This window comes from Trematosphaeria pertusa, assembly GCF_010094035.1.
Source record: "Trematosphaeria pertusa strain CBS 122368 unplaced genomic scaffold BU26scaffold_25, whole genome shotgun sequence".
Taxonomy (NCBI): domain Eukaryota; kingdom Fungi; phylum Ascomycota; class Dothideomycetes; order Pleosporales; family Trematosphaeriaceae; genus Trematosphaeria; species Trematosphaeria pertusa.
Window position 1 is genome coordinate 40,173 of NW_022987236.1, and position 22,145 is coordinate 62,317.

The following is a 22,145-nucleotide window of genomic DNA, read 5'->3' on the forward strand; positions in this document are numbered from 1 at the left end:
AACTTTGTGCACTTGGCGGAACCTCGGCGTATATCTCAGTCTATATGCCAAATTGATTTTAACATACAATAATATACATCTCGGAGTACACCTATAGATACATTCATGCCGTCCTCTCGCTATGCTCCTCCGGCTCCTCTTCCTTCCTGGTCGTCTCATATCGTTTTCCTCGGAACGCGTACAAGCCCCAGTTACTGCACGTAATATCGTGCGGATCCAGGTCGTTCAAATCCCATCTCAAGCTCCGGAAGATATTCTCGCCAGGCTCAAGCAGGATATCCATCTCGTTGCCATACCTTTTCTGGAGAAGCTCGACGTCTTGCTGCATATCCCATGGCGAATAGCCCGTGGCTATGATGGGACACTTAGTTTCGAGCAGCAGCGGCAGAGTCTCCTCCCATTCGTGCATCGAAGCCGGGTTTCCGAAACCGGGGTGAAAGCAGACGAAGCAGTCGAAGTAGGGGTCGTAGGGGTAGAAGTAGCCGGTCTTGTGCATGGCGTGGTAGTATTCGACGAAGGTGCTGATCTTCATGGCGTTGGAGATGCGATCTTCGACGACGGCGCCGAATGGGTTAAGAGGTGTGCGCTCGGGGAGAGGGAGCTCGTTCTCGCGGTTCGCCATGCTTTCAGGCCCAATGAAGTGCACGGAGAACTGCACGCGGTGGAAGAGGTATGCCATCTGCATCCATGTCTCTCGCGGAAGCGACGATTCTGCGCGCGCGCCGAGGATGAAGAGGCGGACTGACGGAGGTGCGAGGCGTGCGTTCTTCCATGAGTCACCGCCGCCAGTTCGCGGTGGGTGGAGCGAGTGTCGTAACGCTGTGTTTGTCAGTGCCGTACTTTGATCAATGTTCGCTTTGCCATACCGCTGAAGCTCTTGAGGCCCTCCGGCGTCATCCTCCCGCCCTTCCGGATATTGTATGGACTCAGCTCGTGGATAACGCTAGCTATGGTCATGGGGTAGGTCAATAGCTTGGTCGCCTGGCGCATCTCCCGGTCCTTGTTCAGCGCGTCGAAATCTCGAGTGTACAAGTATGTGTCCCAGCTGCTCATGTTGGTGAGGATCTCCTCGATCTGCGGCTCCGCAAACTGGAACTCTTTGAAGAATCTTCCGCTCCTCAGATCGTGGTCATCCTCGTTCGCTTCCCTCATAACATCGCACACTTCCAGATGCGCTTCATAGTCATCCGCCCAATGCTCTTCGCAGCAGTATACGGGCACGCCGCAGTCTGGGCATTCGAAGTTGACGTGGGCTGGCGGGGCGCCTCCCGGTGACTTTCGGTTTTCTAGGTCGTTCGGGTTGTGCGCCACACGTGTAGGCTTGTGCGAGGGATGAGGGCAATAGGCGTGCTGTCGCATGAAAGCCGCGCGTTTGCGGATCTCTGGGATGGGAGAGTGCGTGAACGAATGGAAGAGGTTGTCTTCGGTAAGGACGAGCTTCCGTCGGATGCCCTCGGGGTCGACGTATTCGTACGGCTCGAAACCTTGCTCGAATCTTCGACTCGGGGTAGTCGATATGCCACGTCGGGCAAGGCAGAGCTGCGATTGTGCGGGAGCCTTGGTAGAATGATGCCGTTGCGACAACTTTTGCGGCACGAGGCGGAGCGCCGGGGAGGGTCGCAGTTGCGGTCGCGACACCTTAATGAGGGATATGCATTTATTGCAAGTGTAAGAGGACCTCATGATGGGCGATTGGCCTCCAGCGAAGGAAGAACCGAAGCTGGGATAGCTCCGTCGCAATGCGATGACCGTTCACGATGTGCCCGTTTTGCCAAGCCACCAGCGGAACGGAGAAACGAACATGCCGCGGGTGCGGTCATGACACCATGACACCATGACCGGTGGCTAGATTCCTCGTCCTCGGCGCGATGGCCGTTAGGCGGGAGGACTGGCGGCGAGTTTCGTGCTGCTCGCCTGGTGGGGCATTTTCGCCAGGAGGAGTGGAAGAGCAGCAGGTGGCAGACGGAAGAAGCCCTAAAGATGATGGAGGAGTCGGAGCAACTTTTCGAAAAGGCACGGAAGACGTCAAGAGTACTGCAAGCCGGTCAAGCGTCTATCTTATTGAGACCCTGTTCTTCAAATTCTATCTCCTGTTGATCCAGTACTTCATTGTGGGGATGATTTGCCGATGCCATAGGCCATGCGCTCGTTACCTCTCCCACTCCAGATGTCCGATCCGCCATTTACTTTTCAAACGTCGCGACAAGACTGATACTAACCGTACCTATGGATCCTCTCGCAACCTTCTCCATGTTCGTGTGGCGCCATGGCAAGCGGCATTCCTCCATTCGGCACAGCCCCCTTCTCCAACACCTTATTGGCCCATGGCTGCATCTCTGCATCCGAATCCTTCGACACGAGACACCCAACGCGGGGCACCGTAAACAAAAACACTCAGGACATGATCGATTGGCAACGGTGCTCCGCCCAGGGCATCGCCTCCTCAGCAGCCCGCCTGTCGTCGTTGCCTGGGGCGATGCAGCGGAGGTTTATCTAGGACGGTTCCCACCAAATACATTGCCCCCTCTTACACTATCGATAAACCTACCCTCTCATCACGCTACTCCAACCCCTTTCCTACCGAAGCTACCCATTCACGATGTCGGCCCAAACCCAACGCACCCTCCGCATCATCACCCTCATCGCGTTCCTGCCCGGTTTCGGGCTCCTCATCCCCGCAGGCGTCGAAGGTAAGAAGGCAGTCAACTCGTACTACTACTACCACTCCTCGCACGTCCCGCCCTTCTTCTTCGGCTTTATCCCACTGTCTCTCTCGGCCTTCACGGCACTCGGATATATCTATAGTAAGCCTGCTGCGGGGGAAAAGAGCGAGAAACGTCGCGCGTGTGCGATGCTGGTGGCAGATATGCTGCTCGTAGGTGCGTATTTGGGCGTGCTGCTGCCGGTTTGGATTGAGGAGCCGAGATGGTTGGAGATGAATGCTAGGGTTATGCTGTTAGAGGGGTATGCGACGGTGCCGTTGCTGTTGAATATGTGAGTTATTACCCCCTCATTCTCTCTTATTGTATGACTAACGTGGGAAGGTGCATCCACGCGTTTCTCGTCCTTTCAAACAAGATTGTGGTGAAGTTTGTGGGCTCCCTTGGGCAAGGTAAGGAGTGTCCCCACTGCCATCATCGGATTGGCGGCGGAGTGGATATGGCGGGGAAAGGCAAGGGCGAAGGGTATAGCTTGCTGAGGGGAGAGGATTATCTCGATGCGAGGGAGTATGATGAAGATGCCCAGGGGCCGAGCCAGCCAAGATCCAGTGAGGAGCGCAATGTGGTAGAAGTGTGAAGAATACGCATGTCTTGGGCGGGGTGGCGGACGACAATAGCAACGTTATGGAAGGAGTGAGGAATGCTTAGGTATTGATCGATGACCGGTGGGAAGAACTAGGTGAAAGACAGTTAAGGAGAATGCGTCAGGCGTAGCTCACTTAGCCATACCCTGATGACGCAAAATAGAAGGGGGGTTGTGCACTAAGGGTAACTACGGCTTTGCTGCAGGCATCGCGCTCCAATTGCTACATCTTACATTCATTCCGGTATATACAGTCTCACCTTGGCCGGTGCCTGGTACGCACGTCTGCGTTTTCCCAATTTCCCTTCCATCGCCTACGTCGACGTCGGATACTTCTCTCCCTGGTCCCACTATTCACTGTTAGCCCACGCCTTCTTTCCGCAAGCTGGGAACACTTACATGCTCAGCAATACAGCCCCCCTCCCACCGATACCGATCCACAACCTCGCCAAAGCTGCCAGACCGATAGTTCAACCATCCCATGTTACTCGTGCCATTGAACGTCGTCCGCAGCGGCGTGATGTTTTGCGAACCCCAGATGGGCGAGAGGATGTTCCAAGCAGAGTCGAAGCCGTTTTGTGCCGCGGGGTTGTGATTCTATCCGATGTTAGTGGCCGTTCATCATATTCAGAGGAGAGGCTAGGACGTGCAATATATTCCTTCGTAATATACGAGAACGCCTCGGTGATGTTCTTCGTGTAGATAAATGCGTTTGCGAACTTGTCAAAACGCGCCTTGGTCTCCGTCGCGTTGGGTGCTGGGGTCATACGTTCACACGGCTCAGGCTTCGGAGGACGCGCCTGGCGAGAATCGAGGGAGTAACGCACGGCGAGGTCGATGGGCGTCGCAGCTGGGGCAGCAAGAGCTCCTAGTGGGGCGAGGAGGAGAGGGAGGAGAGTTGCGAGGCGCATGTTACCGGTTCGTTGTAAATAGGTCCCTAAGAGGTGAAGGTGAGGTTCTAGAAGAGGTACGTCCACAGCCTTCATATATCCACCACCCGGTTTCTTCTAAGCTAGCTCCTACCGCCCATCCGCCACTTCCAAGGCCCATTTCCGTCACTTCTCCATCTCCTAATATCCGAGATTAGGTTCAAGCCGTCTGGTGGATTGTGAGGTTGTCCAACCTAGATTAATTCGCCTTCCATGCTCCCCTGCAGCCCCACTGGTTTACGCAAAGGTTGCAAAACGCTTGCACCGGGGATCTTGGTCTTCATTTAATATGGAGAGTGTATTTGTGGATGATAGCGGCCAAGATGGTTAATGAGTGGATTAAGAATTGCGGCCGGTTAATGGGGTTGTGTGATTTGCCGACAGGCGCGAGCGGCAGATCTGCGCGGCGGCGTTGAATGGGGAGTTGGGGACCTGGTTAGAGTTCCGCGATATACGTGAAAAAAAATAAAATTGGTGGACATCTAGGGGATACTTACAGTTTGCTTGGTACCCGCCCGTTTCAAGTTGCTCTCCGTGGGTTGTGGAATTCAAATATTCACATTAAAAGTCTATTCTTCTCAGAAGCGTAGATATACGCAAAGCGCTCCCTAATCTAGGTCCAAAATCCTCTCCACCGCCCTCTCCGCAGTAATCATGATCCCAAACACGGGGTTCGTCGTCAACGGCATCACAATACTCGCATCCACTACAAACAAATTCTCCATCCCAATCACCTTCGTATCTGTATCCACGCACTCCTCCAGCCGACAACTGCTACTCCAGTGCAGCACGTTCCCGCCCGTATAGCTGCTCGGCGTGCTTACCCAGCTGATCAGCTCCTCTCTCGTCGAGTTTCGCGCGATGTTGAGCGGCGTGAGGGACGTGGGCAGCGCCTGGAAGATGTTGTAGATGAAGGTGCCGACGGCTTCGGCGTCGCGTGTGTCGTTGTAGAAGAAGCCGGAGGTTGCGCCAGGGAGGCCGTTGGAGTCGAGGACGACTTTACCGAAGGATCGCAGACCGGATGTGCCGTAGACGTTCAGCGTTATGGTGTGGTTGTCGGTGAAGTCGATGGCGCCGGAAGAGTCAATGGTGCCTTGGCAGCCGACTGTGTCGTCGCCTTGCTCGATAAAGTCCCAGAATGCGCTGGTTTCTGAGGCGAAAGAGTAGGGTCCTGAGCGCTCGTTGAGGTACAGGTCGCGATCGGCGGTCGGCGGGTCGTCGTAGCTATAGGTGTAGGAGGTGACGTTGGGGGATTGGAGCTCGATGAAGGTGTTTGGGTTGTCGAAGAGCTTGTCGCCGACGGCCGTGTTGTTTATCCAGTCTGAGGGCTCGAGGATCAGCAGACCGGATGAGGAGAGGTTGGTCAGGACCTCTGGATCGCCGATGCCGGAGTGCATCAGGAGGGATGGGCTGAAGAGCGCGCCGCCGCTCAGAACGACCCGGCCGCTGGCAGCCATAGTCAAGGTCATCTCGGTGCCGTTGATGATCACGTCAACGCCCTTTGCGGTCTCGCCCTCCCGAGCCACCCGCGTGACTCGCGCGCCGGTCACGAGCGTGAAGTTTGGCCGGTCGAGCGCAGACTGCAGATACGTCTTGACAGGGCCGCTCCTCTGACCGCCCTCGTAGTTAAACTCTGGGTGTCCAAACGCCTTGCTTTTACGATCCGGCTTGTCGTTGAGCCGGAGCTCATCGTAGTGCGCGCCGTCCACGAGCCAGTCCTTGGCAACCTCATAGCCAGACTGCAGGTACCTTTTCCCGTCCCGAGACGGCAGATCCGTAAACGGCTGTTTGGCGCGCACCTTCGCAATGGCGCTCTGCATGTCTGCGCTTTTCCATCCCTCGGGGAAATACAGATCGAAATCCGAGGCCGGAGGCTGGAAGAACAAGCCCGCGTTGATGGCCGTGCATCCTCCCAGCGTGCACCCAGTGAAGGAATTCACGACGTCGGCCGGACAGGTGAGGTTGTCTTGGGTCGTGAAGATGGCCTTGTACAATCCTGGGACGTCGACGCGGCTCAGGTCGGTGCCGTTGAGCCAGCCGGGTCGTGCGCGTCCGCCGGTGGTGTAGTAGGAGGGCCCGCCCTGCTCGAGAAGAAGCGTCTTCTTCCCGGCGGCGCTCATGCGGTCCGCAACCACGATGCCCGCGGGCCCGGCTCCTGGAGACGCTCAATACACGTGCACACAGCTGGTGCGCGCAGATGACCTACCGACGACGATGACGTCCCAGTCATGGTCAGCATATCCGGCCGCCGCAAGCCCGGCGATGGCGCCAGCAGCGCAAACGACGCGTTGCCAGAGCATGGCAGTGTGCAATTAGTATTGCGAGACGCGGCGGGCACGCCATGCTGGCGGCGGTGCTCGTATTATACCTGAGGAGGGCGAGAGGTCTGACGAGAGCGAAGATCCAGTGGCCATCCAGTGGCCATCCAGTGGCCAATTTCGCGGCGTGCGGGTTTTGGACATAGCGCCGCGCGTGTGGCTGGAGCCGAGGGATGCGGTGGCGCCACGGGCGGGGTCCCGGTTGTGCCGAGCCGTGCTGCTGGCGTTACATCCGGAGTACAGACACTACTCGAGCAGCACACTCTCGCCGCTTCGGCTCTGCTGCCCCGTCTCCCTTTGTCTCCTCTCGAAGTCGTTCTCGTGCCGTCTGATGTCGTTCCGCACCACCTCGTTCCGCACATAGCCCTTGGGCACCCCTGCAGGGCGCTCATCGTCGACCGTCGATACTGTGATGTCTGTCTTGCGGTGTATTCCGGACCCTTCGCCCAGCTCCTGGAATGGATGCTCATGGTTCGGGTCCGAGAGTTTCGACTTCGTCTTTGTCCGCGTGCGTGTTCGCGAGCGCGAGTGGAAGGACTCGGCGATGCGGGTGACGATGTGGTTGTTTACGAAGTCGTACAGGAACTTCAGGTACGGCAGGCAGGCGCACATGACCCCAACACTGGCACTCTCTCTCAGCGGACTGGTCCACAAAGCCGCCTGGGGCAGAGGGGGAGACTGACTTGGCTTCGAGCACGATACACATGCATCCCCAAATACCGTACTTTGTCCACTCCTTGGTCGCGTACATGGAGATCAGCAGACTCAGGCGCGTGAAACTGAGCGAGATGTTGCTAGCCATGGGTCAGCGCCAGGGTCGGCTCATGACTGTGCGTTGCTTACACTATTCCAATGCTGAAGAGCGCAATCAACCCAGCTCGGCTCTTGGCGGGGAGGTTCAGTTTGTACAGGTAGTGCGCTGGCCACGTGTACACGATAATATCGAAGACGCTATTTAGAACCAAGATGGCCATGTCCTGCTTCTTCGGGTCGATGCATGATTTCTCGATATCCGCGAGCCAGTATCCTTTGACCGGCCTATCGCACTTGTCAGCTTCGACTCCTCTCGTCTCACTCCGTACCGGGAGGACTTGCTTGCACTGCAAAAGCGTCATAAGCCCCGCCCAAAGCGCATAAATGGTCTGCGCGGCAAACAACGCATAGCAGAACCACTTATTCGTCTGCGCCGGGAACAGCCTCAAGTAGGTCAAAACAATCGAAATGCGAATCAGCGAGTAGCACAGCGGAAAGGTGGTGAATATGGCCATGCTGAGTTTTCCAATCGGTATCTTGTTCGCAGCGGGTATTTGGTCTTCCAGTCTGCCATAGCCGTATTCAAAGAGTCGCAGCACGAGCACCGTGTCGGTGACGGTGAGGGTGGCTGCAATGACCAGGATCGCATCTTCCTGTTCCGTTCAGCCAGTGCCCTGGCTTGGTATGCATTGAGTTTGTGAGGTGCACGCACGAAAGAGAGACTCCGCTTCCTCCCCTTGTTTGCCAGGCGGCCGAGGACGAACAGCAGCGCCAGCGCCAGCGCCGTGATCTCGACGCCTCTGAAGAGCGAGTAATTCGGCTGCATTGCGCTGCTGACGGCCGATCGCACATAGCGGTGGCCCTTCAGATACATGCGGAAATGGGTACCGTAAGAGGAGGCTGCGAGGGTTGCGCAATCCGCTGGGGTTGTCGATCGTCTCTTTCGTTTCAGGCCCCTTCGGCGCTCGGTCAGGTCTTCCACATGGTATCCTCCAGGAGAGTGTACTCAGAACTCGCTCCACAGCCGCCGCAAACCTTCCTAATATACGAGCCACGCCGCCATTCCAGCCCGGCGGTTCTGCCACTACCGCAGCATCTTTTCTGCCACCGACGTCGCGCTGGCAGCAATTTGGCGGGGCGCTAGCGGGATTAATCCCTTGCCCTCTACCTCGCCTTGGAGCTACGAAGGATCGCTACCCCAGCTCGCATAAGGCGGTTGATGGCGAATGGTGGACGGGTGGGGCGGACGAGCTGCCTGTTCGTGAGTGGCGCGAGAGGAGGAGGTTGACGCTACAGTACTCAAACTGCAACGCTGCTAGCACCCATCGGGAATAGAAAAGGACTACGCGTCAACGCTCATCGGACGGCCTGTTCACTGCCTTGGAAGCGGATTTTAATTCTCCTTCTCGGTGCTGCTGCCTCCGCCGTCGACGCTGCCTCACTCGCAACAGGCTGTAGAGGGGAATGGATCCTGCCCTGTCTTGTCGCGTTCTTGTTACGCGCTTCATACTCCATATACTCAGCTGACATCCAGCCGTTAGCTTACTCCGAGATGGAGAGCTCGACTTGAAGAGTTACATAAAGCCCTTACCCTTCGCATCCCCGCCCGCTCCCGCGTATCATCATGATACATTTCCGGCATTCCCGTCGCAAGCTCCATCCTACCAATCGCGACCACGCCCCTTCCCCATACTCACAGTTTAGTAGCTCCGTGAAACGCAAGATAGCGAGCTTGACGGGCTCATACGCGGTCGCGTGGGCATAAGGAAGGGCGCACCGGTGGAAGTGTTTCGCAAACAAGAAATGTGCATTAATTCTCCTGACCTTGGAAAGGTTACACCCATGTCACGTGACATACTTGTACGTCCACCAGCAAGAGTCGAGCTCTGCCTGTTCATCCCTGCTTCTAATTTCAGCACTATGCCCTGTACCGTCGCAATCTTTAAGAAATAATGAAAAACCTACCTCCGTCATTCCCATCCACCCATCCCGCAACGGCCGCCCCACAAGCCGCCCTGAAAGCCGCCTTTCCCGGTACACCCTCCCTCCAACACACCCATCCATCCACGGCCCCCACCCAACTTCCCATAACTTAGAGCACCGTATCCATAGCCCTGTACTCTCTTTTCGCATAGAAAGCAAATAACATCATACCAATGGCCGAGATGCGCGCCGAGCTAAGGACGAAGACCGACTGCGCGAGCGGAGAGGCGGTGAAGCGGTCAGGCAGCCCAAATTCGCGCATGGCGAGGGGCGCGTTGAAGAGCGGGATGAAGCCGCCGAAGGTGGTAGTTGTTGCGAGGAGGAGAGGGGGGGACGTGCCGGAGGAGGGGCAGGGAGGGCATTTTGTGGACGGGTCTGGTTGGTAAAGGGGTGGCGTTTTGGGAGCAAGGCCGAAGTGTGCGGGCTGTCAGAATGGAATGGGTGGAGAGGGCGTTGGTAGATGGGTCAAAGAGTTGAGGACGTTGCGGAGGCGTAGTTCCTCGTCAGGCCTCCCTATCGCTTAGCTTCGCGACCTAATCGTAGCGGACAAGGAAGAGACCCGTGAATGCTACGAGATCGTGGCTGAGGAAGTGAAAGTGGAGTTGGGCACCTTCAAGCGCTGTAAAAGAAGACAAGACAAAGGAGCAGACAAGATGGAAAAGATGGCAGATATGGCAGAGGAGGTGGCAGACAAGACATGAGACCGCTGACACGACAGAGCAAGGCAAGCGAGACGAGCGAAGCGGTTTGTTCCCTAGAGTAGAAGCGATAATCTTGACCAACTGTAGGCTAGTAGAGAGCTTTCATTTCGCCTAATCGCATCTAGGTCGCATTCACAGAGGGATTTTGAGGGCAGTAACCCGTAGAAAACCCTTTCGTGCCGTTCCACCCCCAGCAAGTACTGTTGACATCGTCAGTGTCCTTAGTTTCCTTCCTGGTCCTCGCTGCCTAACGATTACACAAAAACAATGGCATTCAGGTCAAGCGACCGGAGCACCAGCGATCCCCAATAAACAAGGTCAGCATTGCTTGGTAGAGGCCACAGATGTCTGTACCTACGCCTAACCTTGCCGCCCGTAAGTCCCTTTACAATCGCGACCCACGTTCTGTCATCCAGTATGTCGTTGCTTAACCGTTTCCTGTGGTTCGAGTGACTACAGGCCATTTTGTCATGAAGGTAACGGTTGCAGTCTGTGGTGCTAACTGCCAAATCCGCTTAGCAAGGCAGCTGAGTTATTCACTTCAGCCAACCTCGTCTGTTGTCGATGAAGACCAATAAGTCGCACCACGCGCGGGGTTGCACATTCTAGAGACCGGCGGTCGTCGGTACCAGGATATTATGTCGATCAAACTGCCAAGCGAGCACCGTTCAAACTTATCGATACGACGGAGCTGGAGAAGTAACCCAAGGCGCAGCCTTCGTATCCTTAGGCGGCACCGGCGGCGGGCGCTCGACGTCCATCTCGATTCCCTCGCCAAATGGCGACGTCTTTCCGCTCCTGAGCGAAAACGAAGAGATGGATATCGCCTTCGCATGTAGTATCGCGCCGCTCTTGCTGCCCTGGCCCTGCTTCTGGCTGAAGTTCAAGGCGTATCTCGTACGGTCTCGTTGCGCCTTGGAGAAGAGCGGCCGAAGCGTCGGCAGTGAAGCGCAGACGATACCGACGTTAACCTCGATAACAGACCACGTATTAATGGGTAGGGAATCGTAGAAAGGATCCTTGGAGTGCGTGACAAGTACGAGGTACCGGAATCGGACGATGGCGCAGATGGTGCTGAAGAGGCCGAGACCGAAGACGATGAAGACGGCCATCTTTTCACGGGTCGGGCGCGGGATTGAGAGGATGAGCTTGTAAGGGAGAGCGAGAATCCAGACATCCATGAGAATATGGAAGATGGATGTAACTAGTGGAGGTTATTCGATGATGAGTGAGAGAGATTTAACGGGACATACTATAATAGAAGGTGGTCGTGTTGATGCATCGGCCTTGGACTTGACCTGTGAAATCCCACAGTTTTCTAAGAGGAGTGCACTGCGCGGGTACGACAATTATGACGATGAACTGGTAGGTGAAGAGCAGATAGATGCTGCCTTTGCAGAGCCGCTCGAACGTCTTCGTAACCGCTGCGGCGTGTTTGATTAGTCTTATGCGAGAGGATTGAGAGGGTCAACGTACAAAGTCGGAGATAGATCATGAGAATGGACGCCTTGATGAGGGTCACAATGGACTTATACACCACAATGACGGCGAGCCCCATCTGTAGACGCGTGAGCTGGCACTTCGTCAAAGGAAGTAGTGGCATACCTTGATGCTATTCTCCATCTGCGCAGGCGTGATGGAGAAGCCACTGAACCCGATTCCGTACGCTCTGGCACTGACCAGCAGCTCGATCAGAAAGACTATCGTCAAGACCTGAATGAGTTAGCGAGGCGAACGGCGAACGGCCGTCTACGCACTGCAGCTGAGATCATGGTCCAGTCTTCGGGGCCTATGTTGCGGACAATGAAGGCACGTGTGTATATGCGCAGCCCGACGCACGCCACTGCTGACTGTGAGCGACTTGACGGGAGAGCATAGTGGGCTGAAGCTTACTGCCAATGAGTGTCATGGCGACTGAGATGCCCACCATGGCATCTTGCCGCGCCTGTTCATCGCCAGGCGTGAACTTGGGGAGGCTCGGAGCTCCACTGTTGTCCATACGGTCAAGAGCTCAATTTCGCCGAGTTGTTGAGATATTCACAACGATTGCAGGCTGGAGACGTGTACGAGGGGTCTATTGATAATGTAGAGGGTCGGTCCTTGTTGGAGAGATGTATCGCGCGGCTTTGTACTGTGGTGTATCGACAACCAGACCATGCCATGGCGACGGCGCGTCTATCTACGCCTCTCACCCTTAATAGCGTCGCCAGTATAACTAGTGAAACGATCAGACAGTGGTGCTGCAGCGCGCAAGGCAATCACAAACGCAGAGTTCATCAGCTGCGGGTGACGAACACCCTCGAATGCACCCGTTCCCAAGTAATGCTAGCCTCAAGCTCGCGTGGATGCGATTTGTGGTCTGAATGCATGCTGTATTCGGAAAAGTAGCCGAGAAATGCACGAGGTGACAGCTGCAGGTGATTGTTAGTCAAACACCAAACGTCTTTGGGCCCTTGCACCGCCTTTAGTTGCCTCGCGCTGGAAGACTCTCCAGCCGCCGGATCAGACGGCTTCAAGGGCTGCCTTTAACGTTCACGGAGTACCTCCGTAGACAACTTAACAGTACCTGCGATGGCGGTGTGGCAGAGTCCATGGTTGCCAGCAGTCGCTCACGATGAACAATTCTGCGAACCTCTGCCCAACCTATCCGTCCACCCGGTAGACGGGGGGCTACCTGTCGCAGGATTTGACGTTTGGATGGGTCGCAAAGGGGCCATTGCGCACGTTTTGCTCTTGACGCTGGCAGTGTGGGAGATGGGTTTCAGATGCAGCGCCCTCCTTGGCGTGGACGATCCAAGCCCCCGAGAGCTCCCACTTCGCCCTTCTTCTGTCCATGCTGGACGAGCCAGATTCCGCGGAGGAGTGATGCCGCACATGACCAGAGCCTCGACGTTCCAAGGTCCTTACAGTAAAAAGCTGCCTCCTTCTTTCCGCGGCCCTCCATGGATCGATCTGGGGCAAGGCCCCCTTCTTGTCAAATGGAATCGCCACCTTTGCCATAAGAAAACGGCGTGCTGACGCGGTGCGGGCTAATCATCCAGCGCGTGTTGGCTCTGTATCTGTGCACCGGCTTATTCGCGCCGGCGGGGGAGGCGGCATGTACCTCACCAGCGAACATCCAGCACAACCGGCACAGCACAGCAGGCCACAACATGGCACGCGAGGAGGCCAGCATCGTCGCCCAGCACGTCACATTCGGCGGCATCATCGTGTTGCTCATCGCCTACTTCGCCCTCGCCGTCCTCCTCGGCTTCCTCCGCGCGCCACGCTACCCCGCTGCGATCCCGTGGGTTGGCCACGGTAAGGGCTGGGCGGCCGCGCTCAGAAACTGCTTCGCTGGCTTCACCAGCAGCAAGCGCTGGCTGCAGGAAGGCTATGAGAAATACAGCAAGCACGGCAAGACCTTCGTCCTGCCGTCCATGCTGGGCGCGCCCGCAGAGACGGTCATCCCACGGTCGCAGATGAGCTGGATGCTCGACCAGCCCGACGCAGTGCTCAGCACCAGCGCGGCCCACTACGACATCTTGCACGGCGAGTATTCGTTTGTGAAGCCCATCATTCTGAAGGATCCGTACCACGAGCACGTCGTGCACAAGAACTTGGCCCGCAACCTGAACGCCGTCATTCCCGAGCTGGACGACGAGCTGTGTCGCGGCGTCGACGAGCTGTGCGGGTCCGATGCGCGCGCTTTCAAGAAGATCAATCTGCTGGAGGGCTTCATGATGCGCCTGATTCCCAAGGCCACGAACCGCATGCTCGTCGGCGAGCCGCTGTGCAGGAACCAGGACTTCCTGGATAACATGCTGGCCTTTACCATGGATGTGATCCGCGGCTTCTTCATATTCGCCCTTGTCCCGAGGGTGCTGCATCCGGTTGTTGGCACTGTTGCCGGACTGGCGCCCAAGTACCACTACTGGAGGACGCGGAAATGGAGTCTGCCGCTGATCAAGGAGCGCCTAGAGGATATCAAGAAGAAGGACGCAGGCGAACCGGCATACAACGAGTGGAAGGAGCCGAATGACTTCGTCACGTGGAGTATCCGGACTGCCATGGCCGAGGGGAGGCGAGATGAGCTGGATCCGGGCAGAATCGCTATCAGGATCATGCCCATCAATTTCGCAAGCATCCACACGACTGCCATGACTGGACACGCAGTTCTACTCGATATCCTGAGTACGGACCCGAGCGTCGTTGAAGGCTTGAGGCAAGAGGCGGAACGGATCTGGAAAGAGGAAGGCGGCAAGTGGACGAAGCAGGGATTGGCGCGCATGTATAGGATGGACTCCGCGATTCGCGAATCTCAGCGCCACTCTGCCTTCGCACTGACGTTTGTGCAGAGGAAGGTCATGGCCAAGGAAGGGATCACCAGCCCGGAGGGCCTGCATTTCGAGTACGGGACGCTCCTATCATGTCCGTGGACACCGGTGGCGGGTGATGGCGATATCCATGATCGACCGGACGAGTACGATGCGTTTCGATACTCGAGAGCCAGGGAGGAGTACGAGACTATGAACCCAGAGGAGAAAGAGAAGGTGGACGCGTTGAAGATGAAGCAGAATGGATTGGTAACGACAAGTGATAGGCATCTCGCGTTTGGGCACGGAAGGCATGCATGGTAAGTTACCCCCAGCTCTTTCATGAATCCGTGCTAACGAGAGCCAGTCCGGGTCGCTTCTTCGTCGCACATGAGCTGAAGATGATGTTTGGGCATCTACTCATCAACTATGATGTCAAGCACTTGGCAGAGAGGCCAAGGTCGATGTGGGTGGGCCGGAATATGGTGCCTCCGACGGCGTACATCGAAGTGAGGAGGCGGAGGATACAGAATGCATAGCTCTTTCGGATTTAGCGGGATTAGACCCAAACGGCCCTAGGTGCACGCAAATTCCGAACAGTGGCTTACCCTTTGGCTTATCCGTACTTTCTCCATATCCATCGAGACCAAATACTAACCAGGACGATGAGGAAAAGGGATAAGCCACTTGGATTCTCTTCCTTTTTTAAGTAGGTCTGGTCGCTTCGCCGTTCTCTCACACACAGTAGTATACCATTCTTCCTGCTCTCAACATGGCCACACAGTTCCGCACAACGCTCTTCGGCCAGTTTGTACGGCTTCTGTCACGGAACAAGCTCTTTAAATATCCAGACGAGATTGGTTCTTCCCCCTGGAAGAGGGCCCTCCAACGAGACACAAACGATCCACGTAAACCACCAGGAGACGAAACCACCCATTCTTCAAAAGGGAACGGCTTGCTACACGCTGCTTTGGACCATCGCATTCCCGAAGCCGGCCAAGATATCCACCTGGTAGACTGGTACGGTCCAGGCGACCCTGAAGTACGTGATTCTACTACAACAGCGCGCCACCTAGCGCCCTAACACCTCGACCCCAGAACCCGCGCAACTGGCCCCGTACCTGGAAACTTATCATCGTTTTCCAAATGTGCATCCTCAACTTTGCTGTCTACATCGCAAGCTCCATCTACGTCCCTGGCGAAGCCGACATCATGCAAGAATTCGGCGTCAGCGTTACTGTCGCAACACTGGGTCTCTCATTGTTCACGCTGTAGGCCACCCCGATCGCCCCTTTGCTCCTCCTCAATCCCAACTGCTAATGTGTTTGCCTCTTTTGCAATTAGTGGCTACGGCTTCGGCCCCATGCTCTGGTCCCCGCTCTCTGACATGCCCATGCTCGGCCGCAGCCGCATCTTCATCTATACGCTCCTTTCTTTTGTCCTGCTACAGCTGCCCGTCGGCTTCGCCGCAGACATGCCCGTATTTCTCGTCTTTCGCTTCTTGACTGGCTTCTGTGGGAGTCCGTGTCTGGCTACCGGGGGCGGCACCATCGTGGATATATACGCACCCACGCAAGCCATCTACGCTATAAGCATCTGGGCAAGCCTGGGGTACCTCGGCCCCGTGTTCGGGCCCATCGTCGGCGGATTCGTTGCGCCAGCGAAGGGCTGGCGCTGGACGATATGGATATTCACGTGGATGTGCTCGATCGTGTTGATCGTCATGTTCTTCCTGCTGCCCGAGACCAGCGCGGCAAACATCCTATACAAGCGCGCGCAGAGACGGCGTAAGGCCACTGGCAACCAGCGACTAAAAAGCCAGTCCGAAATCGACGCCAGCAACCACACCGCGAAAGACCACTTCATGCTCCTCGCGCGTGCTTTCACCCTCGCCTTCTCTAAGCCCATCGTCTTCCTCATGGATCTCTACACAGGCCTCCTCTACGGCATCCTCTTTACCTGGTTCGAGTCCTTCCCCTTTGTATTCGGCAACATCTACCACTTCTCCGTCGGCCAGCAAGGTCTCGTCTTCCTCGGCATCCTCGTCGGCGGGCTCATCACAGTCCCGTTCTTCCTGCTCTGGATCAAGCACCGCATCGCGCCGCGCCTCACAAAGCCCAACTTCAAGCCTGAAATGGTACTCCCACCGATGTTCGTGGGCTGTTTCGCGCTGCCGGTATGTCTGTTCTGGTACGGTTGGTCGGCTAGAGCGGATATGCATTGGATTATGCCGGTAATTGGATCGGGCTTTTTCACAGTAGGCTCGATCACGCTGTTCAATTCCGTGTTCAACTATCTGGGGATCGCGTATCCGGAGAGCGCGGCGTCTATTTTCGCGGGGAATGCGCTGTTTCGCGCATCGTTCGGGGCGGTGTTTCCGCTTTTTGTAAGTGGTTGAGAAGGGGATTTCTTTTGGGTGCTCTGGTGGGCTAACGACGTCTTCTCTAGGCACGCCCGCTCTTTCGTCGGGTTGGTATCGATGGGGGTAACTCACTGCTCGGCGGAATCGCGGTGTGCTTCATCCCGATGCCGTTCTTGTTTTATCGCGTAAGTCTTGGTGCAGTATAGAAGATATGATTTAGACTAACGGCGCTGTAGTATGGCGAGAAGATCCGGCATATGAACAGGAATGCTCGGTATGATGTGTAGAGGGGAAGGAATCTCGGCCTGCCCATATGTAGGGAGAAACGCATGGAAGAAGGTTGGATCTGGTCCACCCTTCATTGACGTTGCAGTAGTGTGTAACGATACCCTCAGGCCAAAAACTCGTACGTCGCGCGCAGGCAGAATGCATGCACTACTGGCAGAAAAGAGGAAAAGAGGATCATCCTGGATCACCGTGGTCAGAGTAAACACTACTTAACTAAGCAATTGTGAACACAATCTTTTGCTTCGCCGCAGTGGGCCGCAATATTTACTGTGGCGCATGATGTGACGTTCTCTCCGAGGAAGATAAAATCTGTTATCGCAAATATCCCATGTACATGTATCTCGAGCTCTCCATGATTTTCTTCCTTACTTAGGTGCTTCAACCTCGTTGGCAACGTCTGTGTGGTCCAGATTTCGTGGCGGGACGCGTACTACCTACAAAATACACGAAAATAAAGGCCCAACACAGCCTATATTCGAAAAGCAATCGAGGAGCGGTTGCGTCTACTGTCGTCAACCTGTGTTTCGTCGGCGACATATTTTATGGAGAAGAGCTCGACAGAGCGCTAGGTATAATGAGCGTGATTCCATTCATCGCGCCTGTTCTGGGACCCACGGATGTGGGACTTGTCTCCGAAAGCCAAGCGGTGGAGGTGGACACATTGGCTCACAGTTATTATTGTGTCGCCGCTGCAGTTGCTATTCCTGCTACTCTATAGGGAGAGCTACTGGGTTCGCACCTTGCAGAAGAAAACAGCCAGGCTACACAAACAGACGCGGAATCCGGAACTCAGATCTAAGTATGAGGTAGATAAACGGCGTATTTAGATCTTTCGAGGGCCTGTCATTCGCCAGATCACGCTGCTCGCCGGTCGGGAGCTGTACTTTGAGTCGGATTGTGCATCGTGTGGAATATGAATCCTGTGTATGTCGTTATTACATCACTGCCGTCTACATACGATGAACAATACCAAATTCGATAGGACTTGCTTGGTATTTCCTACCTCGATTTGGGTATTTTGGAGTTCAGTCTTCAATCTGTGCTAACGCTGGCTAGGTAACGGTATGGTAGTCGGCGTCCAACTCTGCGGCCAATTCCTTGATCGATCTCTGCAGCGAAAAGTCAAGCTCGGCGCCGCTAATCCCGAACACCAACTACCGCCTATGATCCTCGGCAATGCATTGGTTGCAGCTGGTCTGCTTGCCTCTGGTCGGGCAGTCCAGGCGCACTGTCACCGCATTGTATCTAGAGTCTGCGAAATACTCTGCTTCCGCTACAGCCAGGAATATCATTCTGGAGGTTTGCGGCCTCAGCCGCTTTTCCTCTGGCTGGGCCCATGCTCGGCGAGAGATTTGGGATAGGAGAACGTTCTACCTTAATGGCGTGGTGTTGTTCCCCACCCTGAGAGTATCACAGAGCGGCATAGCCAAAGCCCCAACGAGCGCGAGCAAGGTGTAACCCGAACCTAAGTGAGAAGAATGGAGATCGCTGGCATTTCAAAACTGAACCGGATTCTGTAAGCTCGGTAGTCGTTGCGCGTACGCGGAGGAGAGAAGAGGGTGACAAGGGGTGCAGCGAGTTAAGAGTCCGATCCAATGTCTGAGTCTTCGTGGCAGCGCTCATCAACCCTTCCACAAGGCGCCTCCTTCAATCGAGCACGAACCTTCAAGGTCCTTCTCCTAGGCACACGATACTTGCTCTTCTATTGCGTATATCTTCACTCATGTCTCCATTCATTGTCTTGTTGATTTTACTGAAGGGGTCGCTGGCGAGAGTCGAAGAGGAGGTGGCCTGCTTATTCACCCTGGAGCCATCTTTACTAAAGCGGTATGTAATGCCTGCCTTCCTCTTTCTCAAACAGTTAGGAATCTTCCCCGACGGCACCGAGTCTTCGCTCTGCGTTTTCGTTGCAATGGTTGCACAGCGCTGGTCTCGCTCAAGTTTGGGGGGTCGCCTTCGTAGCAAGTCCGAAGTTTCCCTTTACGCAAAGGTTACAAGGACCTCTTTCTCCTTCACGCCATGATTTCTTGACTCTGTTCTCTCACCCGTGCCCCTGGTCTTGCCGCGTGGCACTTTTCAGACATAAAGAAACCCTCAAGCCCTGTAAAGGGACACTCACTAAACGAAACGACAAGGGGAGCTCAATGAAGGAGCACAGGGCGACGCGCTGTTCGCTGGCAGGGACGAGATGCGATGTGACAGGAGAGCGGTTGTGGGGCGCCCTGCTGATGTACTTAGTAAGCGACCTGACGTAGCGCGTGTCTTTTCGTGCCGTTGCCAGCCGTCGTACCGCACTCTCCACCTCGCAACCTTGGAAAGCTGTACAGGCCGCCGAAAACCGGATCTGTTCTAGGTCGGAACTAATCTACGTCATCACGATAACTCCTAGATAAGGTGCTCGCCATCCTGATCCACCATGCGATCGCAACGTCTTGCTCGAAGACCGGCCCTGCTCGCACGCTCTGACTACCAACCGACCCGGCGAGCTACTGGTGAGCCAGACCAAGATCACCTAAAAAATGTGCGAAGCTGGCGAATTCGAGTACCTGATACACAGCGACACAATGTGAGATATGGAGAATTCGCGGCAACGCTTCCGTGTTGTTAGCTGCTGGTCACGCTCCAATAGAGGCACCAATATCGGGTTGCTTTGGCCTAAGATTAAGCCTCCAACGTGTTTCGCATGGCATCATGTACATTTGGAGGGTATAAGATCCACCGCGAGCTTCCAGCGTCGCTCTACAGTCCAACCGCGGCTCTAATAAAACTCTAGCACGGTATTTCAAGTCTCTCCTGTGCTTGTCCACTTCACAATTACTCTTTTAGAGCGTAACCGCAATTAGGGGGCAGGTTAGCAATTGGATCCCTACGATCTACATTACTGCGTGCTCTTCGGGAGAACATTTTCCGCTTTCCGGATGCGGCTTCGTATACGAATATACGGCAGCTATTGGATCTAGCTAGATGACTCTTCACCCCCACCAGCCATCCGGATGTACTTTTCCCATTCGTGCGGATCCAGCATCTTATGTCATCCGCAGCTGGAGATTTCGACACCTCTAGCTCTGCTTCCCCGCATTCCACAATATCTAGCCGCAGATCGCCGGGCTTTTGTTAGTTTCCGGTACGCCGTGTGCCTCCTGGAACTCTACTTCCCGGAACGTCCTTAAAGATGTGGACTCCAGCGAATATGGCCATGGATCAGCTGCCGCAGCTATCCCCCCGGGAACGATATGGCACTCTTCAGTCTAACGCAAGAAGGCGGCTTTCAGCTGGTAGGAGCTGCGGTTGCGATTGCAAGTACAGTCCAGTGGTTCGCTCTTGGTGCAGTACTGACACCACGCGCTAGTGGACCCTCTACATCGCCTTCCTGATCATTTACCGTCGCATCTTCCACCCCCTTGCAAAGTTTCGCGGGCCCTTCTTGAACTCAGTGTCAGAGATCCCAGCTGGCCTAGCGCTCCTGCGCGGGAGATTTGCCTTCGAAAATAAATTGAACCATGAGGAATATGGCACGCTCATCATTCTTCTTGACGGCCTCCGCTTACCCTCGTAGGATCTGTGTTTCGACTCGGCCCCAACGAGCTCACCTTCAATTCGGCGCAAGCCTACCAAGATATCTACGGATTCCGCCAAGGACACCAGAACATGCGCAAGTCACCGATTCATACGGGACCAGTCCAAGTTGGTTCCACCACGACTGTTCAATATGCCGTTGAGGATTCCGATCATGGCCGCCAGAGGCGTGCGTTGAGTCATGCCTTTTCCATGCAAGCACTGATGGAGCAGGAACCAATAGTTCAAGACTATGTGAGCAAGTTTGTCGAAAACTTCCGCAGGTTTGCTAGGGAGGGAAAGGAGTTCAATATCGGTGATTGGTTCTGCTACTTCACCTTCGACACAATGGGTGACCTGAGTTTTGGTGACAGCTTCGGCTGTCTCGAGCATGGTACGTCTCGTGTCGTACAAGGAAGAGAGAGCACATGCTGACCATCTGGTGCAGGGGAGTACCAGGAATGGGTCTCATATCTCTTCCACACCATCAAGGATGGAGCTTTGATACAGGGCACGAGACGTATCGCGGGAACTGGCACCTAGCTGCAAAGGTTCCTACAGAACAGGTTCCAGGGCATGGGCAATGCGCTGAACTACCACCTTACTCATACGGGGGAGAAGGTTGAATGGTACGATAGAAGTAACGCTCGTCGTATCGATATACTAACCAAGCAGGCGACTAAAGGCTAGCAACATCGAGCACCGAGACTTTATCTGGTATATCCTCAAGCAGGCAGAGAAGTTCGACCTAAAGCACGACGAGATCATCGCCAATTCAGGTCTTTTCATTATCGCCGGCAGCGAGACAACCGCCACCGCCCTCTCCGGCCTCATGGCTCGACTGATCTGGAATCCGCAGTGCTACGCGAAGCTCGCCCAGGAGATCAGGTCCACATTCGCAAACGAAGAATCTATCACGTTCAATGCCATCGTGAATCTTCCATATCTGAACGCCTGCATTGAGGAAGTCCTTCGCATACATCCACCGGTTCCCGCAGGCCCGCCTCGCGTGGTGCCCCCGGGTGGAGACTCTATCGACGGCTATTGGGTGCCCGGTGGCGTTACCGTATCGGTTGGAGCATGGGCCTCATCGCACAATCCCCTCCATTTCCGGGACCCAGACGCGTTTATTCCGGAGAGGTGGTTGGATCCGGCGTACGATTCCGATGTGAAGAAGGCGACGCAGGCATTCTCACTGGGTCCTAGGAACTGCATTGGAAAGAAGTAAGTCCTCGAAGCCTCTGTCTTGCACCCGTGGTTGGCGCTGACGATTGGTAGTCTTGCGTACATGGAGATGCGCATCGTGCTTGCGCGGATGCTCTGGAACTTCGATGTTATCTCAACAGACGGAGCGCCGCTGTGGAACCCGGAGGGAGAGATGAAGTACAAGAAAGCGTTCATGGTGTGGGAGAAGTCTGTTGTGATGGTCAGAATGCGTGACTTGCGAGCATGAGGGGCGCAGGAGAAGAGGGAGCTTGCGGTTCTTAGAGGGCGATTTGTATGTTCCACCGGTGGAAGCGGCGGGGTGCTCGCCGTACATACTTGGCTTGGATCGTTCTAGCACCTAGGTATATATCTCTGGGCATGGATGTGGACCTCATGAGCACGTGACTTCGCTGTGGCCTCCCGCATTTCGCCAGATAAGATGGTAAGATGGC

At 55.3% G+C, this 22,145-nt stretch overlaps 11 protein-coding genes across 11 annotated transcripts; 6 read left to right on the top strand and 5 right to left on the bottom strand.

Annotated features, from left to right (window-relative positions):
• Positions 1–11: 11 nt before the first annotated feature.
• On the bottom strand, positions 12–2,096 carry BU26DRAFT_469178 (uncharacterized protein). Its single transcript, XM_033825310.1, has 2 exons — positions 867–2,096; positions 12–819 (listed from the first exon to the last, which is right to left on the bottom strand). Exons 1-2 carry the CDS (start codon positions 1,681–1,683, stop codon positions 104–106), a joined length of 1,533 nt encoding a protein of 510 aa, XP_033676113.1. The 5' UTR covers positions 1,684–2,096; the 3' UTR covers positions 12–103.
• On the top strand, positions 1,777–2,492 carry BU26DRAFT_180410 (uncharacterized protein). Its single transcript, XM_033820376.1, has one exon. The coding sequence runs from the start codon at positions 1,869–1,871 to the stop codon at positions 2,382–2,384; it is 516 nt and encodes a 171-aa protein (XP_033676114.1). The 5' UTR covers positions 1,777–1,868; the 3' UTR covers positions 2,385–2,492.
• BU26DRAFT_610971 (uncharacterized protein) lies at positions 2,209–3,568 on the top strand. Its single transcript, XM_033836023.1, has 2 exons — positions 2,209–2,994; positions 3,045–3,568. Exons 1-2 carry the CDS (start codon positions 2,600–2,602, stop codon positions 3,295–3,297), a joined length of 648 nt encoding a protein of 215 aa, XP_033676115.1. The 5' UTR covers positions 2,209–2,599; the 3' UTR covers positions 3,298–3,568.
• Positions 3,569–3,617: 49 nt separating this feature from the next.
• Positions 3,618–4,214, bottom strand: BU26DRAFT_535396 (uncharacterized protein; the record flags this gene model as incomplete). The annotated part of the gene is made up of 3 exons (XM_033831285.1): positions 3,618–3,653; positions 3,703–3,900; positions 3,954–4,214. 3 exons carry the CDS (start codon positions 4,212–4,214, stop codon positions 3,618–3,620), a joined length of 495 nt encoding a protein of 164 aa, XP_033676116.1.
• A 625-nt stretch (positions 4,215–4,839) lies between these two features.
• Positions 4,840–6,650, bottom strand: BU26DRAFT_469181 (GMC oxidoreductase; the record flags this gene model as incomplete). Its single annotated transcript, XM_033825311.1, has 2 exons — positions 6,439–6,650; positions 4,840–6,387 (listed from the first exon to the last, which is right to left on the bottom strand). The coding sequence occupies exons 1-2, from the start codon at positions 6,530–6,532 to the stop codon at positions 4,841–4,843; spliced, it is 1,641 nt and encodes a 546-aa protein (XP_033676117.1). The 5' UTR covers positions 6,533–6,650.
• BU26DRAFT_180483 (uncharacterized protein) lies at positions 6,575–8,032 on the bottom strand. Its single transcript, XM_033820379.1, has 5 exons — positions 8,016–8,032; positions 7,646–7,952; positions 7,394–7,588; positions 7,234–7,344; positions 6,575–7,172 (listed from the first exon to the last, which is right to left on the bottom strand). Exons 2-5 carry the CDS (start codon positions 7,816–7,818, stop codon positions 6,797–6,799), a joined length of 855 nt encoding a protein of 284 aa, XP_033676118.1. The 5' UTR covers positions 7,819–7,952; positions 8,016–8,032; the 3' UTR covers positions 6,575–6,796.
• Positions 8,033–8,738: 706 nt separating this feature from the next.
• BU26DRAFT_556257 (uncharacterized protein) lies at positions 8,739–9,987 on the top strand (the record flags this gene model as incomplete). The annotated part of the gene is made up of 3 exons (XM_033832370.1): positions 8,739–9,163; positions 9,439–9,664; positions 9,830–9,987. The coding sequence occupies exons 1-3, from the start codon at positions 9,107–9,109 to the stop codon at positions 9,985–9,987; spliced, it is 441 nt and encodes a 146-aa protein (XP_033676119.1). The 5' UTR covers positions 8,739–9,106.
• A 569-nt stretch (positions 9,988–10,556) lies between these two features.
• Positions 10,557–12,316, bottom strand: BU26DRAFT_180456 (uncharacterized protein). The gene is made up of 7 exons (XM_033820377.1): positions 12,254–12,316; positions 11,881–12,202; positions 11,745–11,830; positions 11,593–11,700; positions 11,464–11,545; positions 11,241–11,411; positions 10,557–11,191 (listed from the first exon to the last, which is right to left on the bottom strand). The coding sequence occupies exons 2-7, from the start codon at positions 11,984–11,986 to the stop codon at positions 10,662–10,664; spliced, it is 1,083 nt and encodes a 360-aa protein (XP_033676120.1). The 5' UTR covers positions 11,987–12,202; positions 12,254–12,316; the 3' UTR covers positions 10,557–10,661.
• A 685-nt stretch (positions 12,317–13,001) lies between these two features.
• BU26DRAFT_180466 (cytochrome P450) lies at positions 13,002–14,919 on the top strand. The gene is made up of 2 exons (XM_033820378.1): positions 13,002–14,602; positions 14,650–14,919. Exons 1-2 carry the CDS (start codon positions 13,140–13,142, stop codon positions 14,819–14,821), a joined length of 1,635 nt encoding a protein of 544 aa, XP_033676121.1. The 5' UTR covers positions 13,002–13,139; the 3' UTR covers positions 14,822–14,919.
• Positions 14,920–15,054: 135 nt separating this feature from the next.
• Positions 15,055–16,931, top strand: BU26DRAFT_441188 (MFS general substrate transporter; the record flags this gene model as incomplete). The annotated part of the gene is made up of 5 exons (XM_033824443.1): positions 15,055–15,324; positions 15,381–15,553; positions 15,627–16,668; positions 16,731–16,829; positions 16,881–16,931. 5 exons carry the CDS (start codon positions 15,055–15,057, stop codon positions 16,929–16,931), a joined length of 1,635 nt encoding a protein of 544 aa, XP_033676122.1.
• Positions 16,932–20,165: 3,234 nt separating this feature from the next.
• BU26DRAFT_535400 (averantin oxidoreductase) lies at positions 20,166–21,940 on the top strand (the record flags this gene model as incomplete). The annotated part of the gene is made up of 8 exons (XM_033831286.1): positions 20,166–20,207; positions 20,282–20,444; positions 20,489–20,881; positions 20,936–21,007; positions 21,049–21,053; positions 21,126–21,127; positions 21,163–21,711; positions 21,766–21,940. 8 exons carry the CDS (start codon positions 20,166–20,168, stop codon positions 21,938–21,940), a joined length of 1,401 nt encoding a protein of 466 aa, XP_033676123.1.
• Positions 21,941–22,145: the final 205 nt, after the last annotated feature.

Bases quoted from the DNA above. Each gene is read 5' to 3' on its own strand.
- BU26DRAFT_469178 (XM_033825310.1), bottom strand. From the start codon at position 1,683: ATGAGGTCCTCTTACACTTGCAATAAATGCATATCCCTCATTAAGGTG. The intron at 820-866 runs GTATGGCAAAGC...TGACAAACACAG, and splicing joins GGGCCTCAAGAGCTTCAGCG to CGTTACGACACTCGCTCCAC.
- BU26DRAFT_180410 (XM_033820376.1), top strand. From the start codon at position 1,869: ATGGCCGTTAGGCGGGAGGACTGGCGGCGAGTTTCGTGCTGCTCGCCT.
- BU26DRAFT_610971 (XM_033836023.1), top strand. From the start codon at position 2,600: ATGTCGGCCCAAACCCAACGCACCCTCCGCATCATCACCCTCATCGCG. The intron at 2,995-3,044 runs GTGAGTTATTAC...TAACGTGGGAAG, and splicing joins GTGCCGTTGCTGTTGAATAT to GTGCATCCACGCGTTTCTCG.
- BU26DRAFT_180483 (XM_033820379.1), bottom strand. From the start codon at position 7,818: ATGGCCATATTCACCACCTTTCCGCTGTGCTACTCGCTGATTCGCATT. The intron at 7,589-7,645 runs GCAAGTCCTCCC...CAAGTGCGATAG, and splicing joins ATGACGCTTTTGCAGTGCAA to GCCGGTCAAAGGATACTGGC. The intron at 7,173-7,233 runs GTCAGTCTCCCC...AGAGAGTGCCAG, and splicing joins TGTATCGTGCTCGAAGCCAA to TGTTGGGGTCATGTGCGCCT.
- BU26DRAFT_180456 (XM_033820377.1), bottom strand. From the start codon at position 11,986: ATGGACAACAGTGGAGCTCCGAGCCTCCCCAAGTTCACGCCTGGCGAT. The intron at 11,831-11,880 runs GTAAGCTTCAGC...CACAGTCAGCAG, and splicing joins CGCCATGACACTCATTGGCA to TGGCGTGCGTCGGGCTGCGC. The intron at 11,192-11,240 runs GTATGTCCCGTT...AACCTCCACTAG, and splicing joins CACGACCACCTTCTATTATA to TTACATCCATCTTCCATATT.
- BU26DRAFT_180466 (XM_033820378.1), top strand. From the start codon at position 13,140: ATGGCACGCGAGGAGGCCAGCATCGTCGCCCAGCACGTCACATTCGGC. The intron at 14,603-14,649 runs GTAAGTTACCCC...AACGAGAGCCAG, and splicing joins GGGCACGGAAGGCATGCATG to TCCGGGTCGCTTCTTCGTCG.